Below are 20,488 nucleotides of genomic sequence, written 5' to 3'. Positions count from 1 at the left end.
TCAGAAATATTACACAATGTAACAAAAATCTCAAATAGAATTTTAAGGACTTTGCATCATCCAAGATTAATGAAGCCAATGTCAAATGTAATTTGTGGATTGCAGCTTTTGGGTGGACAAGCATGAAGGCACTACCAATCAAGTGAACATGAAAAATATATAATTCTTGTAGTAATTTTGTAGAATTATGGAATACCTCATTATTCCCAAGAACTGTCAATGCAGAAAGCTGAAACATGAAGTTCACTTTACCAGCTACCATTTTATCAAGAATGAAGCTTGTATTAGGCACTGATGCCTATATAGAGCAAATGAATATGAAGAAATTTTCATCAGCTAAATATCCTGGGAGAAAAATTGTTTTTCAAAATTATACATCTAATAGATGTGTTCTCTGATAACAGAGAACAATACACTAACTTTAAAAAGAAGAAAAGGCACTGCAACAGTACTCAAAAAAAGGAGTTTTTAGCAGAAAAAAAACACAATTTGAAGGACCAAATGACTGATGAAAATACAAAATGTATGCATTCTGAATATGTTTATCAAGTCTTTAAAAGAGGATTTGAAGAAACAAATTGTCAATCTGGAATTCAATCTGACTAAAAATAGCTAGTTTTAGAGTTAAAATACTTATCCACTATTTTATCTTTTTAATAGATAACTTTCCTGGTTAGATAAACACTCAGCATAAAACTCAACATCCAACATAGAAGAAAATAAACCGCAAAAGTCAAAATCAGTTGGGAGAACTAAAAAAAAAAAAAATCTCATTCATTCTTTATCATTCAGCTATAGCAATCTGAGCTGTTGTTCATAACAGGATGTAAAAATTATCAAAGGGGAGTCTATTCTAACATAAAGGTGTCTGCTTACAGACTCACAACTGAGCAAGATTAGCCAGTCACATTTTAGAGCATAAATTCATGGAAAAGATTAACATTCTTAAATATGAAATCAGAATGACTGCACAGGTAAACACAGACAACACTTAAGTACCTGTTCCACTGCAACACTGACATCTACTATAATAAATAGTAACAGCATCTTGAACTGAAAGCTTACCTAGCACGGAATACAGCATCCTGCAATCATCTACACTTATTTATTCTTATGTTTTTCTCTCTTTTTCATTTTTAATGGAGTTTAGTAAATCTTTGCCAGTGGCCATACACAGCCTCACCAGCAGAGCAGTTCTACTCATTTCTGTGTAAGCTCAGAATTCATTAGTGAATAACATCCACAAACCCACCAACTTGGGAAATATCCACATTTAGAAAGCTCAGATCATTTACCTTTCTGGGTTTTTGATTTCTTCTGTTACATAATTGAGCGTATCCCAACCAGAGTAAGAAAACAAGGCAGAATATAACGCAAGGGAGATGTCTCCAATATCAAAGGAGGATCCCTCAAAAGCGTTCTTAAAGTGCCATATATGTCCTGTGTGGAAGAGATGCAATGAAGGACAGGATAAAAAAATATAGTAAGTAATGTTTTTCAATGTGGCACACAATTGCAAAAACACCACAGAAACACTATTTCCTTCAAATATGCTTATTAAGACCTTTTCTTCCAATTCTACTCTGTGTTTTAGCCATGAGAATAAGCATGGCATTCAAAAGTACTAAAAATTATTGGGTGTGTATGATACTGCTCTAAAATTAAACACCTGGTTTGTCCACAGTGGCACAAGAAGTTCAGGAACATTAAGTTCCAACTAAGTTATGAACAACTGGCAATGACAGAACTCAGTTTAAGGGTGGGGGTTTATAACATATATATTTAGAAAATAACCCACTCTATTCTTCTAAATCCTTTTAAATTTTCAAACATTTAGCCTATGCAGAAAACAAAGATTACAAGTGATTTTAGACAACTATGACAAGAAACCCCCACAAAAACACCTACATGGATGTTTGAGGTTTTGCTATTAAAAATACACAACTGAGAAAAAATAATGGAGCATAAAGTACTACTGTTAAGACAAATTTTTCCCAAGCTAAAAGTGTATGTATGTTTTTTGGACCAGTATTTGTGAAAACTTGTGCCATCTTTTGACTTTAGGCAAGTCAAGACAAGCTCATCAATCACAGTTTATATATTCAGACTGTATATATATACAAACACACACAAAACTGCCAAAAACAGAAAGGCAAGTTACTGTGTAACTCCAAAACATGCTCTGTAGTATGCATCTGAAGTGTTTAAACTCCATTAAAACTGGCCAGGGTAATATTTGAGGCCTCTAAAATATCTTATTTCTCTTCCCTACTTTTTATCCCAATTAGACATTGCTACTCCCTTGGCACAGACACAGGTGGAGTAACTGCTGAGTTAGGAATATAAAGAGGAGACAATGTCAAGGAAATTAGATGTGAACAAGCTCAGTATCTATGAAACAAGGGATGGGCTGATGTGTTAAGGATTAAACCTGGTGCTCACATATGCGTATTTTTGTTTGGCTCACGGTAGTTATCTTGCTCTTGAACTTTCAACAATAACCAGTTAGAGCAAAGGACATAAATTGTCAGATTGCCGGGGAAAGACAGATCTTTATGGCAGCTTTGAAAGCAGGATAATTTTCTTAAGCTAACACACCAACAAATTCTTCCCAAAGGAAGGGCTAAAAATAAAACTAAATTCATAATTTCTCCTAACTTGAAGGCACACCGCCCAACACACACACGTTCTAATTCTCAACAGCTTTAACCGAACTCAGGCTTTGAGCAAAAACAGCTGTAGTTTCACAAATCTACCTACATATTCTTAGAAATCTATTTGTGCTTTAAGTTCAGACACTTTCAGATTGGAGATTCATTTTGTAAAAAAAATATTCAGTTGATCTCACTGTAAAGTAGCATGTTCCTTAGAGAAATTTATAACTTTCTCCACTGCCACTGTCTCTGTATATTGCTGTTTTCACTTCCTCTATTATTCTGTACTGCAGGCTGTAAATTACACAACATTGCTGAGCAATCAATTACCTTCTTTAACCAAGTTCAAAGTCAACTGAGATTGAATGGATATCTCATGACACAGTTTCATGATAATGTCTAACATTGGTATTATTGGTATTTTCAAGGTGGCTGTATTATGCTTTTTTTACTGAGGCTTTTCATAAAACATACAGGGGTAGTTTACAGTCTTTAGAGCAGTCACTCAGTTTAACTGATAAACACAAACCTTTGCTTTAATTTTACAAGCTTACCCTGGCATATTTTAACAAGTCCGGTGACGATGATGGCAATAAGAGCAAGCACTTTGGCGTAAGTAAATACATCCTGCACACGTGTACCCCACTTAACGTAGGCACAATTTATAAATGTTAGAAGACCTAAGGGAGGAAAAGAAAAGAAAAATTAAAAGACTATTTGAACAATGCTCAGTTTAACTCACTTTTCAAAGCTTTTAATTGTAATCTAAATATGCACTTACTTGTTATACTAATACTTAGGTTAAACTAAGCCAAATACACAAGTACTGAAAACACACTGATTCCAATAAAACAGGAGGAAACATGTTCTAAACACACTGTTTCAACAGACAGAAGGAAAGACCTTCCTGCTCTCTGATTATATGCCCACTTTCCTAACGTTACCCCTCATCAGCTGCACTCTGCAACTATCCTAAAACTAAAGGAACTGCTACATGAAATAATTCATTTCAGTGTAGCAATATTGCTCCAGTAAGTGAAAGATTATCTAGAAATTCCTTTGGGCAAACAAAAGAGTGTTTGAACAGCTTTTCTTATGCTTCTTTGTTAGGCTGAGTTCAACATCCATGAAGTAGCTGCAATGCTAAGTATGATTACAGGTGATTCAAAACTCTTTTCCAGTTCTACTGAACGGTATTATGGAGAACAGATTGATTTTACAAGGGCACGTACTGACAGGACAAGGGGTAATGGCTTTAACTGGAAAGAAAGTAGATTAGATTAGATTAGATTAGATTAGGTGTCATTAAGAAATCCTTCTATGTGAGGGTCATGAAGCACTGGCGCAGGTTGCCCAGAGAAGCTGGGGGTGCCCCATTCCTGGAAGTGCTCAAGGCCAGGTTAGATGGGGTTTGGAGCAATCTGGTCTAGTGGAAGGTGTCCCTGCCCACGGCAGGGGTTGGTACAAGATGACCTTCAAGGTCCCTTCCAACCTAAGGTGTGGTTCTAAAAGAGCATATGCTTTACAGCTAATACAACAGTAGTCTGGATTTTTACAAATTGGTAGGAAGTAATGAGTATTCTGAGTGTATTTAGCCCTCTAATCAAAATAAATTAGAGAGTCAGACCTATTTCACAAGATTGCAATGAAACTTGAAATGAGACCTTCTGATCTCACAAACATTTTGTAGCTGCTGACTAAATTTACTCATGTGATCAACTTCCCCAAGACAGTTCTCATGACTCTCAACATTTTGCTTTTGCATTCATTATCTTTTTCTGAAGTGGAGAGTCAGACAACCTCTGCCTGAACTCAAGGGCTGTATATTTCATAGGATTCAGTACCTTCAGTATTCTTTATTTAACAGATCCTAATTCAGTACATATTTTTCTAAACCAGATTATCACTATATTATTGAAACTTCTGTATTGGAAACAATATTTCCCCCAAATCTCAGTTTTCTCTCTAGCTAGTGAAAAAGTGTTTATATACCACTGTACTTTTTATCTCTACAGAGTCTCCTTGTACTGCATCTTTTAAATATGCATATAAATAAAAATGAAACTTGATTGTTTCAGGAGTAAGGTAGTAGTAAATCAAAATTAAATAAAAAGATGTGATATATTATCTCCTTTCCCATAATCCAAGAACACCGTGATACTATTAAGATAAAAATTTACCTAAGCACAGTTACCAAATTGAAAACAATAACTTTTAAAAGGTAACAAAAGAAAGGTAATGATCTGACAAGTATGGCATTAGTATGTTAAACAGTCTGGCCAAGCTGAACGAGGTTCAAGTGAGCTTGGCAAGATGAGGGGGGGAAAAAAACCCCAGTTGTATCAAATTTCAAAAGTCAGGACTGCTGCAGCTCCCACAGAGACCTCAGGAAAAAAACCACTCTGCTCAGTCTCTGCTCTTCAGTATTAGTGATTGGAGTACTTGCTCACTGGGTTTATTTCAGCCATTTTTTTTAAAAGCAACTTTCATTGGGATGAATTATTATCAGTAAGTTAGGGCTTGGTCTCTACTTCAGACAAAATGATACTCTGATACCTTATAAGGAAAAAAAAAGAGAAAGATAATCAAAATTCTGAATAAGCCACATGTCCTCTCTTTCTTTCACTAAAATGACTCTGTTTTCTTCAACTTAATTATTGTTTAGCCACTTAAAGTTTCTGAGAACTGTCAAGTTTAGTTCTGTAGAACCAGATGACACCCCACTGCCAAAACAATTGTCAAAGTAATGCTGTATAACAGACTGTTCTCACACTAGCTCTAGTATTGCTACTACTACAATTAAAAAAAACCCAAGAAACAAAACTAAAAGTAAACCCCACAATAAACCCACCCATTCTCACATACAATCTGTACCTAACCAATGTGCAGGCTTTCGCTCCCAGCAGCTTCATTCTTATGGGATTAATCATATCCAGAGCTAGGGATGTGAAAAACAACATCAGCCCTGCCAGGACAGGGAGAAGCCTAAGCTTTAACAGCTAAATGAAGTTGTAGAGCAGGGGTGAGTCTTAGCACTGACACTTAGAGCAGGGCAGAACAAGCATTTAAACCATAAAACAGACTGTTAAAGTAAATTGTTCTGCCTGCCTGAGAGTGATCCTGCTGTCACGTGTCTCCACTAAAAAAAGAGTTGTTAATTCCCCTTATTAGCAGCAAACATAGAGGACATCACACTGTCTTTCTATACCTACTATATAATAATTTTAACTTAATTGTTTTGTCTTAATTTCTTGCTTTTTAATAAACTCCTTTTTATGAGGGCTAACTGCTCTCAGAGTGACGGGATACCTTAAATGGAAGAGCAGATTCTCCCACACTCTTGAATTCATGCCAGCATACCTTGGGACAATATCTGTTTAAGGAATGTGAACATGACATTACAGGCCCTTCACTCATTTGGAAGGAAGGAGGGAACAGAACTGATTAAACTGACAGATTTGTGATTATCTTTCCCCCTGCCTGGACCCCAACCAGCATGTTAATGCTTTCACAACAATAACAAAAATGGAAGGGGAAGCTGCAATCATCATAACCAGTTACAGAGGTCAAATATCTGAAGCACACACTACTGCTCTGTCGGTTCCCTTTCGTATCCTATATTGACAACTCTAATAAGGAACATTAGAGCTCTTCCAACAGATGCATCAAAAAGGAACCAGCTAGAAGCAGCACATATCCTTGCAGCACATTGTTGGCAGTAAAAGAGCCCAAGTTCTCTATGAGCTTTTTGGTATAAAATCATGTCAATACACGTGACAGGCTTCAGAGCACATGGTTATGAATTAGTACATCACAAAGCATTGTCCTACAGACTTGCTGAAATACAGTTTTCACTGTTTACTGGAAATGTAAAATATGTATATAAACACTTTTAATACAAAATACCTGAAATTAAATCAGACACACACAGTTCAAATATACAGTTTCATTCTTTTGATACAGCAGAACAGTCCTGGTTTGACTGTGGACAGCTGCTTCTCTATATTGACTAACAGAGCTGGCTATATCAGTGTTTTATGTGCACACAAAATTTCCACTTTTCAAAACAGCTTTACCACACATCCTGTTGTACTGATGATACAGTTAATCCCAAGCATAATCTTGAATGAATGATTTTTTGAAACCAGAGGAGTACCTGAACCATGTAACCACTGAGAAATTACTGCAAATCAAATTACACCAGAATTTATAGCATAAGAGCCATTCTGCAATAGCTCTTAAGACCACACCAAGAGTATCCTGAGGTTTCATTTAAAATACCTCTCCCAAGGGATAACAATTTTTACCCCCATTTTTGCCAGGTAAGTAAGCTTGGAAGAGTTAAAGACCTTGTTCTGCTTCCAAATGAGAAAATGGTCATTCACTGACTGAACACATGCAAGTGTTGTGTACTGATGTGCTGGAATTGTTCTTTGCCCCACTGTAACTCAAACCATTGCAGATCCAGTATGCAACAACTCTGAGTGTGGGTAAGATTTGTTTTAATAAAATCCACCCTGGATAAAAACTTACCATAGTAAATGTCAAGAAATACTTACATTCACAAGCAGCTGCTATGAGACGACAAGCCAAATACGGAGGGTCACAAGAAGGGAAGAAAGGCTGAACTATGTAGTTAGCAAAGGTGATGGCAATAATTGCCTGACTAGTTGGCTCAACAATTAGGAGCGAGGTCCACAAACGAATAAAAGCAATGAAGCTCCCAAAAGACTCCAAGATATATGCATAGCTGGCTCCTGACTTTGTAATAGTGGTTCCAAGTTCAGCATAGCAGAGAGCTCCAAAGACTGAAAATATCCCTCCAATTGCCCAAATTATTAGAGACAATCCATAAGATCTGCTGTAGATGAGAACTCCTTTGGGAGAGACAAAGATACCTGAACCAATCATGTTGCCTACTATAAGGCTTATCCCATTTATTAAAGAAATTTCTTTCTTCAGTTGCAATGTATTTTGGTCTCCATCCTGTGTTCCACTTGGATCTGTCCTTTCTGATTTGTTGACGGGGCTGTATTCAGCCAGTGAAATATGTGATTTTGTAAAATCTGTCCTTTCTGCCATTGTGGAAGGACTGAATTCTCCACGACTCCAAATCACAATCTAAAACAAAATATAGACAGCGGAAATCATTATAATTTTTTTTATCCCAGGACTTTCTTGCAAAATCTTCTTTTCACCTTTTTACCCTATGACTTACAAATATAAATTAAGACATTTCCTTTTGTTGCTTCATGTTTGGGTTTTTTTACACGAAATCAAATTCATGCACAGTTAAACAGGAGAACCAATGCAGACAAAGCAAGAGACAAATTCCAATGTAACTTAGGATGAGAGAGGAACTTCTACCATTAGGAAAACAAACAAACAAAACTGTAAGAAGGACAGAATTAAGGGACTCCTATTTCGAGAAGAACAGAAGAAAGAACAGAAAGAAGGAAATGAGATGTTATAGATAAGGAAGCACCACAAGACCAAGATGGGAGTTCTAAGCATGAACACAGATGTATTGCAATACTAAAAATATCAATCCACTTACTGTGCTTAGACACATAATTTATGAATGATTAGTAACATGCTGTCAATGCACTGGGGGCTCTTGCTAAGGGCTGTAGGCAGAGGTACTTACTGCAGAACGCTCTTGATCCAACCCTTGACTCCTGACTGATTCTGCAGATCGCTCCCTCCCCAGAACTGTTTCCAAATCTCACTGCCTCATTTCTCGGAGTTATCTAAAAGCACAGACTGTACATGAAAAAACCCACAGGAGTTTCAATCCAAATTCTTCCATTAGCAGCTGTATTTAACAGTATCTAAGGTCACAGAAATTAATCTTTTTCCTCTGCTTCAGAACTGACTGTCTGGAAAAGAGCCACTTTCTTCTGAAGTCTCCAGAAAATTCTCCCATGCCTTCCAAAAGCAGGTTACTGCTAATAACATTTCTTAGCTCAAGAAGACATTGATAATTCTGAATAAGACCCATTAGACCCATTTTACACAAGTTTACTAGTTTATCAGCTCCATAAAGAATAGGCCCTACATAACTACCAGAACTAATTTAATGACTATTCCTTTCCCCTGTCCCGATTAAACCTTTAGTGTATACTTCAGCCATTTACTACAGAATAGAAAAAAAATTGGAAGTCTGGGTCAATTAGAATAAAGCAGCTAATCTAGTGTGGGAGGTAGATTTTGTGCTTTTTGGGGGGGGTAAGACTAATTTTACAAAAAATTTTTTAACTGCAACAATAAACTTGTCAACTGAGTGAACAAAAACCCTGAATATGGGAACTTTGAAAGGTCAACATGCAGTCACCCAAACTACATGAGCATCTAGCAACAGATGAACACACAAGCTTTTGCAGGCACACCTTTCTGGAGAGAATACTCCTCCTCTATCATAAAGCCAACACCTGTATCCTACAGCGCAGAAAATCTGACTTGACATCCCTGAACTAGAATGAAGATGTGAAAATTATAAAGATTATTTTCAATCAATTGAAAAAGTAACTTCCACTGAAATGGAGTACAAATCTGTTATTGAAACGCATTACATCATTCATCTCCAACTCATAAATCTTTAGAGACTGCATTCTTTTAAATAATGTAAAGTGAGATCCTCAATCTGTTTAGTTGGATGCCTTCTGGTTTATTTTCCCCTCAATACTCCAAATAAACACTTTAAAGATGCTTAATTACTAAATACACATTTTATCATTTATACATGAGTCAACCTCTAGTATCACAGATACATTGGAAGACCTCAAATTTCACACTTAAAATTAGACCAACATTTTTTGAACTTCCAGAAACTAATCACTGCCTTTTCAGAACTTAAAAGCTTGAGTGTTATAATGAGGCACCTCCAACAAAATGAAATTAACTAGGAGGGAGGCATCCACACACTTTCTACAGATGAGTGTGCCCAGAACTTCAAAGGAAAAGCAAAGTAAATTTATCACACCAGTTCTCCTTGTTATTTACTCTTTCATCTATCTTGTGCCAAATTCATTTGCCACCACTTACTGGCTGACTTTCTGTTATTGGTGTAGTAGAGCTAGCTCTTCAAAAATACATGCACCCTAGAAATTCACAAGATTATTTGTTTGCTTTACAAGAGGAAGTTTAGTTATCTGTAAATGCATATTATCGATAATCAATTATAAATATGACACACTCATCAGAAAGCTGTGCAAAACAGCAGAACAAATAATCAAAGCAGATATTTTCATTAGTAATTTGGCTGTAAGAAGTGGATTTGAAAGAACACTTGTGACCCATAAAAATATCACTCAACTCCAAACTGAGTCTTTTCATTTCCATGGAAAGAACTTGGGACAGGACATTAGTTCCAAGTGTTTTTCAGAAGGCAATTCACCCTGAACAAATGTCAGCGGAAGAAACAAGAATACTACAGCTATTATTATGACATCCAACTGCCATTTGGAAACATGCTGTGTTCATTTTCAGCCCTTACAGCTAAAGGATAAAACTGCATAAATATGTTAAGAACCGATCACAAACGTAAAACATCATTTTGGTGGTAACTACACAGCTTTATGATTTCTTACCCACATATCCTAATCATCATTTCCATTTTCTCCTGAACACCTTCCAAAGTACAAGTTGATCAGAAGCATACACATTACTTGCAATACTCAAGCACGCTGACGATTTAAGTCAATTGAGTAATTCAAATCATATCAAACCTGGTGTGTTAATGCCCAGCCGGTTTTGCACTAAGAGTAACCACGATTTACCTCATGGTCTGGAGTTCAGAGATGCATTTAATTACCTGCAACTAGGGACTCAGTCACTGTTCAAATGCCTCCACCTCAGTAGCAGCACATGACTGCAGGTCTATACAGTTTTGTTACTGACGACCTTGACTGTTTCTTGCCCTGCTATCTCTAGCCAGGAAAGAACAATCACAGTATCTCTCAACCTAGCCTGTTCTGTCCCCCAATTCTCCTTCTTCCCCTCTGCTTCTGTTATTCCCAATTTTGGGAATCTGCCACCAACTAGGATTTGCATGAAGGTGTGTACAACAGCTCACTGAAGATTAGATATTTTATTCTCTTCTCTAGCCTTGTTTGTTTTATATGCCTTTTAAAGCCTTAAGGGCAGGGATTGCTTATTTGCCTGAGTCACGTGATGCATTTATAACATCTCTGACAAAATCAGAACTGTTGGCAGGTTTTTTCCTTAATCTTAAGTGGAACCAAGATCTGCAGCTTTGACCAATTGGAAAGAAAACTTACCAAGGAAGAGGGAAAGCAGAGACTACAGAAAACTGAAGCTATGTCAGACAAAAACCACATACATTAAATCCATGATTCTGTCACAAGATCATTATTTCAGTGGAAACAGAAGAGAGGCTTGGAAGAGGAGAGCTAGAGACAAATAGTATATATTTTCTAACATACAATAATCCTAATGTACTGCAGCTAAAAATACTATTAGAACAATCTCTAACACTGCCAAAGCCCAGCCACAGGAGTGCTATGGCTAATGCCGGGTTCTGCCTTCACACAAGCTAACCAATGCACGGATTTCCTCATCGCTCAGCCTTGTGCAATACAAAGTCTTCAACACTTTTTTTTGCTGATCACTGCATCTGTGAGGAATCTTTTTGCTGATATGTATAGATTGTGTTTTCTACTGAAATGACTCTGCTGTTGGTATAGAAAGCTATGATATGAAACCAGGACAGAGTGACCTGAAACTAGGATCACTTCACTGTTTCACCAAAAAAATGTATTCTGGTAAGGCCTATCACACCACAGCCAGGTACCAGAGGAGCTGAAGAAGGTTAAAAATGCAACTAGCAATGTATTAACACAGGGTGGACCCCCTTTAAGGGGAGGAAATGAGGAACCATCCACCAAGATCCCCTTTCTCCCATTGAGGAGAACAGTTGTCAGTTGTTTGACCTGGGATGAACCTGCAAGTGAGTTAATAACCAAGGTGAAGTACCAAACTGCTAAAAGCTTACAGTGTTTGCTGTGCCTTTATACATTACCCACTCATTAGCAAAGATTTCTGGTGTTCTTGCCTCCGTCTTCCTTAGTTCTTGATTGCATAAAACAACTCTCGTAACACAGCTTTACATACACACTTTGGCTATTCACATATACCAGATGTAAGACTCCTATTTCTGAACACAATGATTGACCCTATGAGCAAGATTCAAGACTGCTCTATACAGGCAAACAGCATCAAAGTCTTCAGGGAGTTAAGCACCAACAGAGCAAATTAAGTCCCAGAAACGCTTATTCATTGCAATGTATATATTTAGGCACTTCACAACATGGGAAAGGCCTAGAGTTTGTCTAGGATATGTTTGTCTTTTTCCTGGTGAGAGAAGAATCTCTGCCCTACCATACATATGCTGAACAGACAGGAAGCCCTTGCAACAAAAGCAATTCCCAATGTAAAGATTTAACCTGTTCAACCAAGTCTTTTGTGCTTGCGTATACAAACACACCATCTTTAGCACAATAAAAAAAAACCCCACAAACAAACTTTTGATCAAATAGAACTGCTTGTGACATCCACTTTTGAAAAAACAGACAAGGTAAGTTTATCACGTAAAAAGGTATGAAAGAAAAGTTACTATGTCAATTTTTTTCACTTGATAGTTTATCAGTATGGTAGTAAGTCATATTTTCATATTTTTTCATGGTTTTTCATTATTTTCATATTTCCAAGAGAAAAAACAGAAGCAAGCTCACAACAGGGACTTTGTGATAGACAATTGATTTAGGCTGGGAGTGCACAAAGCTGCTGCAATGAGAGGAACATCTGGTGAAATTTATACAATAAGCTCCAGGTAAAGACAGAAGGAACAACAGTAGAGTTTGTTAAAGTAATTCACCTTATTTTTCATGCTGGGTCAGAAAATCTCTCAAAAGAGGGGGAAATAATGCCAAAAGGCACATGCTTACCTTCACACCTCCACCCATGTGTACTCTTTAGGTGGAACTTATAGCCGCACCTGATCAGATTGTAGTTAATACACTCCATTTAAAAACACATAATCAAAATCACTACCCAATGCCAGCAAGCAAAGGCATGCTGGCCTGAGGATCTCACTAAGCCCACTTCAGTGCCCTGCGATAGCTCGCTAACGGAGCGGTCAGAATTACCTGCACCCACCACCAAAAAGCACTAAAGGAACACGTGGCTTCACAAAGCCACCCTCGAGTCGCCACAGGCACGACTCCAGGGGCTGTCGCCGCCGGCCGGAGACCCTGACGAGGTCCGGCCGCAGGAGGGAAGGGTCATTTGCAGAGGTGTGATTGGGACTCTCAGTGGCCGCTCCGCTCTCCACAAGCGGTGGCGACCCTCTTTCTCCTTATAAAATAAGCGAGGTTCACACAGATTGCAAGCCTTCTGGACAGCCCCGGGAAGGAAGCAGCTACAGGCACCCGTCTGAGACGAGGACCATCAAGAGCTGGGGCACCCTTTAAAGACAATACAGAAACCGCGGCATTTATCTTGCTACCACCGCACACTTGGAAGCCGCCCGGCTCGCCAAGGCCGCCGCCCCAGATGCTGCAGGGCAGCGCTGCCGCCGGCAGCCCCTGCGCTGAGGCCGCTCCCTGCCCACGTTCCCTCAAGGTGAAGGGAGCTGAAGGAAACCGACGAAGGAAGGCGAAAGCCCACCCCGGCTGTGCGGCCGGAAGCGCGTTACCTCCGCTCCCGCGGAGCTGTCTCAGGATGCTCCCCACCCGTTGCTACCGACAGGCGATGGCGGCCGCGCCGCGCCGTCCCGTCCCGCCCCCCCCCACGCCGTCGCCGCCGTCGCCGTCTCCCCGCCCCGGGATCACCGCCTCCGTCACCGCCTTCGTTGCCTCCTCGCCCCTCCCCGGCAAAAATCCGCTACCTGCCGCTTGGTCGGCCCGACGGGGAAGCCGCAAGGAGCATACCCGCTCCGCAGGGGTTGCGCCGGACCCCCCGTTACCCGCTGGTGCGGAGGGAGCTGTTTCCAGGGCCGGAGCTCCCCCCCTGCCCCGCGAAGTTCGCGTCGGCTCCTGCGCTACCGGTGGGTGGGGAGACCCTCGATCGCCTCCCCCGCCGCAGCCGGAGCGGGGGACCAGCCTCCCCCTTCCCCGCAGGGGCAGGATGGAGAAGAGCTTTAGCACTGACGGTGCGGGAATGGCGCCTTTCCCAGCCTGGGCTGGGGGGCCCTGCCCTCACCCCGCGGTCCCTGAGGGCCTCGGGGGACACGGAGTTCCCGTGAAGCCCCGGAGGAGGACGCTGCGCAAAGTTGCATCCACATGAGTTACACCTGAGACACTCTCAGGCTCGAGACTGAGGGTGGAAACCCTGAAATCTGGTGATATTTTGGGTTTCTGCTGCACAGGTCGTAAGTGCCAGTCACAGTGGATATGGCAATTAAAATGGAACAGTACCGTTGGTGTTCCAGCCCCCAAGAGGGGCATAGCTACACCTAAAATTTGGCTCCCTTATAATACATCTAATGGACCTCCCAGAATCGTGAGTAAAACTGGCCCATGGTGCCTGAATATAATAGTAAGGAATCGGCCGTTCAGTAGATTTATCTGGGGTAGTGTAATGAAAGCTTTCTTGTCTCCAGCAGGTTAATAGTTTTATCCTGTTTGAGCCAGTGAACCCTAGGCCACAGCTCACTCTTAATGTTCTTTTATTGCTTTTTTGCTGCTCCCTGTGGGGCAAAGGGAGGGTCAGTGCCTGGAAAGACAACAGGGCTCAGGCGGCAGGATAGTCTCACTTGAAACAATTTAATTACTCCTCCCTCCCCTAGTCCATGGTTGTTATCTACCATCTGAAACGATTAAGTCAGAGGTGACGTTTTTCAAGAGGGTAAAAATCTTAGGGGCAAATAAAAATTATAAGGCTGTAAAAGAAGAGAGAAAGTCAAACTGTGCACTGTAATACCCATAAATGTGCTAGTAAATGCAATAGTGGAGTCCAATTCTATTGCCACAAGGCTTACATTTCTGATTTCCATCTTACTTCCTCTCTCAAAGGTTGTGTGTTTTATCAAGGAGTTGTTTTCCTTCATTGTCACAGTGACAATCAGGCTACCAGGCAACTGCTGCCCTCATCTGTATCTCCAGATATTCATTACATTGTGTATGGATAAAAAATAATTAAGAAAGTATTTTGTTAGAAGTTGGCTTTTTAAGTGCACATAGGGAAGATAATTACATTAGACTTTATTTCTAAACTATAAAGCACCATGGCAAAACAAAGTCTCATTTGCAGGAGCCTGATCATCTCAGCTCTGTAATTAAGTTTGTCTCAACTCTTTGTTTGGCTTTTGTCAAACACAAACTATACTAAATCTATTACCTGCTAAAGCTACTGACAGTGTTGCAAAGCAGCAAACAAAACCAGTCTGCTGCGTTCTGGGAGCTTAACAGCCCTGATAGGCGACTTCTTTGTTTTTAAGCCACTTACAGAGCACTGACAGAAGATAAAAAAGTAGATGACATCCCCAGAATATAATCAAATTCTTACAATATGAAACTGATTGTTGTTACAAAGATAATATGAACCAGAAAGCAGTCATTAGGTGGTAATAGTGTTTAGTCATTGCTACAAATGTGCTAGTGCTCTGTGTTCTGTAGTACAGGATTTTCAGGTAGATAGATGGGCATTTGCAACAATCGTCTCGCACATTAATCAAAAAGTGAATTGAGTGTGAATGTAAAAGATGCAGCTGATTTCAGTTGTTGCTAGCTGCCTTTTAAACTCTCTCATGATTGAATCTACTGAAGACAGCATTCTCAAAAAAATGGACTCATAAAATATGAGCTAATTATAAAATTGCCTTTAGGAACAAGAAATAGATGAGAACTGACAAGACATAGGAAACAAATTATTAGGCATATACTGAAAGTATAGAGAATGACATTTTACTTTAGAACTTCGAAAAATATTTATTAGAAAAAGTGCTTATTTGAGGGTTTCAAAATAGAAGTTCATCTTCTGAATGATGAAAACTTAGAACACTGTAGAGGTTGGTGTGAGAGATCCAAGTTACGACAGCATCATAAGGCTAGACAATGCTTCTAAAATGTTTGCAAGTGAGCAGAAGCAAACCTCAGAATAATCATCCAGATAGATATTTTTGTCCATTTTGGTAAGGTTCGTCTTTTATAAATAACTTTTTCCATTTTACTATGGAAGTGAAATGTAAGTCTGGACTCCTTACTTTATTTCTGCTCTTGTTACAGATTACATAAATTGTATGGCTCATCCCTGATGCTCCATAAATGGCCACTGGTAAGTTATGTTTATACAGGAGTGTGTATTCTCTAAGTGCTGGGAGACGAAAAACAGCTAAAAAAGATTTTGTTTCCACTAGGGTTTTATCTGATACTAATTTAATCAAGTTAAGATCTACCTCCTTTAGCTAATGAGAACAAAGACTGAGTTTTGGTTAAGTCTGTGAGTTTTGCCCTATCTGCTTTTTTGTGTCTGGCTAATATTGCCACTTAGATACATCTTAGAAAATGCAATTAAACTCAAAAATCTTGAAGAATAAACCGATTAAATACCTCTAAACAAACCAAATCGAAGTAGCATCAGATTACAGGAAACTGAATCCACATGATATTCATTAAATGGTTTTAGAACATGACAAAACCAAGGTAAAAATAGCTATTGAATGTAAGTGATTTTGGAACCTTATACATCAGCTTCGTGCTTATTCCCAAGTTCATTCTGGTGTGCAGGGTGAGTTTAAGCATATCCTTACAGTGTAAGTCCCCCAAGAATGTGTTTCTCATGCACTTAATTAATGGAAGAATGAGTGTGTGCTGAGCTCCTTAAGGGTCGCACTGAAGGGGTGCTGTGTGTACGTCAGTAGTACTCATTGCAGCTTGGAACTTACAGTACTATGATGGAGATGTTGCTGCCAGCCATGTGTTTGATGGTTTATGTTGGTTCCTTTTGAAATTCTACCACGTAGAGTGAGTCCCGAGACCACCTTGATGGTTTTTTTTGAAATGTACATTCTGTGCACACAGGAGTTACTCACAGGGGTCGTGAAATCATTCAGGAGAGTAAATCTGGGACTTCAGCCAGATCCCAGCAAATGACGATTTTTATAAGCACTTAAAAGCAGAGATTATTTTTGGTGGTTTTTCAACCATAATCATTTCAAACAACAAACACAGTGTCAACCACATATTTCAGGAGAGACACAGTTAAAAAATAAGTTTAAGTGCACCTGTTTCTTTTCTTTGGTTAAAGCTGAGTGACTTTGTTTACAAAAACAAATTCACTGATCCTTTCCCCTTTCTTTTTACCTTCATCTTTCCATCATGCAAATTTCTGCTGTAGGTGGTTTAAGCAGAGTTAAGTGTGACTTACAAATGAGAGTGACGACAAGCACTAAAGTGCTAGGCAATTAAAGGAAAGGGTCTAAATTTAGGCTTCTATATTTACCTTCCCCTGCTCCTAGCTGCATGTCTCCTCCTACTCCGGTGGCCTTCAGCATCTGATTGGCTCTGGCACTTGTCCAGTCCACTCTGTAAGGCAATTCTGCTCACCAAACTGGCAAAAAACAATACTTTAATGAAGGTTGGTTTTTTACTATTATAATCACAAGAATACAAATGTGGAGCAAGCTAGGAGCAGAGGAGGAGGTAGTGGAAAATAGCTCTTTAAGAAACAGAAACTGTGGGATGTCTCTGTCTTGTCCAACTGCAGTTATTTAAATACTCTGAAGATTAACATTAGTCCTTCTTTTATGGAAAACTTAGTTTCTCTACACTGAAGTTTTTTAAAACAGACTGTAAAATAAGCTTTGACATCCCATCTTTTAATTTTATTTGTCCTATCTGGTTCTGTTGCCTTTCAGATACCTTTTTCTTTTCACTGCCTCATCTAATCTCACCAAAATTTATTATTTACCTGTACATATCTTTGTTGCACAGGATTACAAGCTGGTTTTGTTCAGTGCTGTCCATGCTGCAAAGCAGAAGTGGGAATAGGTACCTTCTAAAGCATGGACAAGTTTTCAAATGTTAACTTTGCTAGAAGGGCTAAGAAACAATAGCAAAAATATCCCCATCTTCAGATAAACTTCAAAGGTCTCTAGGACTTTTTTATCACTATTGTGATTAATGTCACAAACTTTATATTTTAATTTTACATTTCTTTTGCTCATGTAATCTTCTCTATTACAAGGGGAATGTGCAATACATCAAGCTTTTCCCAGTCAGTTTGGGGGGATTATTTGGAAAAAATAGTCCCTTGTACATATATTTGTTTTAAAACAGATGGTTTGACTTAATGTTTCAGACAACGAAATCATTCAGCTTTGAGACCCTACCCTTTGAATAAATTCAACATAGATTATACAAATTGTCTTATCTATGTTGAATTAACTTCACGAGCATCTGGCTATTTATTAATGAGAGTGAGTGAATTGCAGTCTTCATTTTCCTGAAAAACAACATGGAAGTTAAAATCATTGTCTTAAAATGTTGCAGGGATTTTTAAAGATAATGCTCTTTGTCCATGTCTACTTTGAAGGCTATTAAAAGTGATTATGTATAAAAACAAACTAAGGAGGATTTGTAGCTGTAAAAAATAGCATGTTAAGAATAGGTGGTTTTTTCTTGTTTCAGGTCCCAAATTAGTATGTGGGTACTGTGATTGAAAAATATGAAGTCCTTAGTTATAATGTTTGTAACCCAGTTCAACAGCCTTTAAATAAATTTCTTCTGGGTGCGACAGTTTAAAGACATCTGTTGGGTTGGGTTGTTTTTTGATCTTAGGTAACTCTGGCCTTCTAATAGAACTGCTCAGACTTTCTTCAAAACAGCAAAGTTCCTTTCTGTTATAGATTCCCCTGTGTTGTTGTAAGTCCTTTTTTGATATATTTGTGGTTCCTGTGTCTCTCTCTCTGATTAAAAGCAGGAGTATGGAAGCTTAGAAGATTCTGACCATGCTCAGCAGTAGTTACATTGACACTCTGCGAGCAGCTGGTTACTAGAGGCTGAAGCCAATGTCATCATTTTGTTTGTGTTATCATGCTGTGTCCAAACTTTGCCATTTAAATATAACCAGATGTTCCTTAGCAGAGGTACTTTGAACACAGTGTGTTACAGTACAACCCCATCAGTGCTGATCCCACTCTTCCATCTTTGCTTTTACTGTACTCCTATTACTTTTCTCTTAATTAATGAATTACTCTGAAATGTTTGTACAATACAAATAAAGTTGGACCTTTAATAAAATTTCTCTGCCGTTTTATTTAGAGAACTTAAAATAACACAGTACTTTACAATGTGGGAACAATCGTTGGATGAGCAGACAGTAAGAACAGCCTTTATTCCCTAAACTTTCAGACTTCTGTGGGATTCTGTAGTTGTAATAGATCCAAATTCAGGTTGTCTTTAAAAGTAAAGTTTTCCAAAACATAATCTCAAAGACCTTTCTGTATAGATTCTACACAGTGTGTGCAATCAAATTTGCCAATGCATGTTGACCTGATACATTTTGCCTCTAAGGGGAACAGACTTGTGTACATGTGGTTAGAGTGACAAATAAGTTCTAATTCAGAAGTTTGTATAGCAAGCCTTGTAAAAGAAGGAAAACCATGTTGTTTCACAAATATAAGTTCAGAACACCTTTGAAGTTTTCACTCAGTTCTTGCCCAAGACTACATGTTCCATGAGGAAGATTTTCAGAATGTCTCACTATTTAAAAGTACACCTTAAGAACTGAGATGTAAAATATCTTAATGCTAATAGAATCTTTAAGATTAGGGATTTATTGCCAGTCCATTTGCCTTTGCAGTAAGTAGGATAGCCCTATTAATGGGTTTAGTCTTTTGTCTGCCAGCATAGTTGTTCCAATTTCAAATCCATTCTTTGCTAATATTAGAAGGCATCCAGCCCTAAAATTAAAATGATGGTTGACTTTGCTAACTTTCCAGAAATAATTTCTCAGCAGGCTATTTGTGAGTGTTTTGCACTTTGCTCCTTTGTTCCCCACTTGGCTCTTGATTACTTGGTGTGTACAGTGTCCCACAGAGCAAATCATAGTGGACTAATTAAGAACTACCAAGAGTTTCCCAAGTTATGCAAGATCCCCAGAACTATGAAAAGCCTTTTCAGCTTCCCAGTCACATACTGTGAAGTGCCATAAATCCAACTTTTGAAAACACTGAAAGCTGTGCTTCAGACACTTCTGGGTGTACTTCAGTTCCGGAAGAAAATATTTATTTTTGTTAAAGTTTACTGCTGGGTTTTTTAGTACTGTTTTTTCTCAGTCAAGATCCCACAAGCTACAAACATTCTGAATACCAGTAACCCTGATTTTATGAGACATGATCACTTATTGGTGATGTTGGTGACACTGTTGTCTTTACTTTTACATGAGTCTGAAAGAGTAAGTGAAGTGAGAGCAAACACTTGGGCTTCAGTGTTAGAGCTTAGGCAGGAGGATAAAGGGAATTAAACCTCGTGTGTCATATTACACTCTGGAGGTCAGCGAGTTATTTTTACTTCAGGGTCACTGGTATGGGAAAATGTGGAAGACCTCAGCTTATGTTGAAACTATAGGTGATGGCCAAGTTATTTGTTAAGATGGGTCATCAGTGTCATCTCATGCAACAAACTTTATGGCTGGAGTCCTGCAAGTGTCCTCACCCTGCACATCAGTCACTTGGTCATGTAGGTTGCTCAGTGTCACACTACCTGAACAACTCTATATTTGTCCTTACTACAAAGGACAAATTTTATTACTGAAGTGTTGTATCAATTATTATTTTGGATTATTGTATGCTAGAATGACATACATTGTAGATA

The 20,488-nt window shown here is 38.8% G+C and overlaps 1 protein-coding gene across 6 annotated transcripts in view; it reads right to left on the bottom strand.

Annotated features, from left to right (window-relative positions):
• The window catches only part of SLC7A6 (solute carrier family 7 member 6), a 32,076-nt gene extending 18,623 nt beyond the window's left edge, over positions 1 to 13,453 (bottom strand). Inside the window, exons 1-5 of one of the 6 annotated variants that reach the window (XM_042027446.1) lie at positions 13,369 to 13,453; positions 8,302 to 8,417; positions 7,214 to 7,775; positions 3,209 to 3,334; positions 1,296 to 1,440 (exon numbers count right to left, since the gene is read on the bottom strand). In XM_042027446.1, the coding sequence (XP_041883380.1) occupies positions 1,296 to 1,440; positions 3,209 to 3,334; positions 7,214 to 7,736 (794 nt within the window). In that variant the 5' untranslated portion in view covers positions 7,737 to 7,775; positions 8,302 to 8,417; positions 13,369 to 13,453. The other 5 variants (XM_042027445.1, XM_042027447.1, XM_042027448.1 and 2 more) reach the window with 5 other exon arrangements.
• Positions 13,454 to 20,488: the final 7,035 nt, after the last annotated feature.

The sequence above is a fragment of the Corvus kubaryi genome, unplaced genomic scaffold, assembly GCF_017639235.1.
Source record: "Corvus kubaryi isolate FWS band 111438036 unplaced genomic scaffold, C.kubaryi_AGA036_p1.0 37300, whole genome shotgun sequence".
Classification (NCBI taxonomy): domain Eukaryota; kingdom Metazoa; phylum Chordata; class Aves; order Passeriformes; family Corvidae; genus Corvus; species Corvus kubaryi.
The sequence above is the reverse complement of the archived record's forward strand: the minus strand, read 5'-3'. Positions and strand labels throughout refer to the sequence as shown.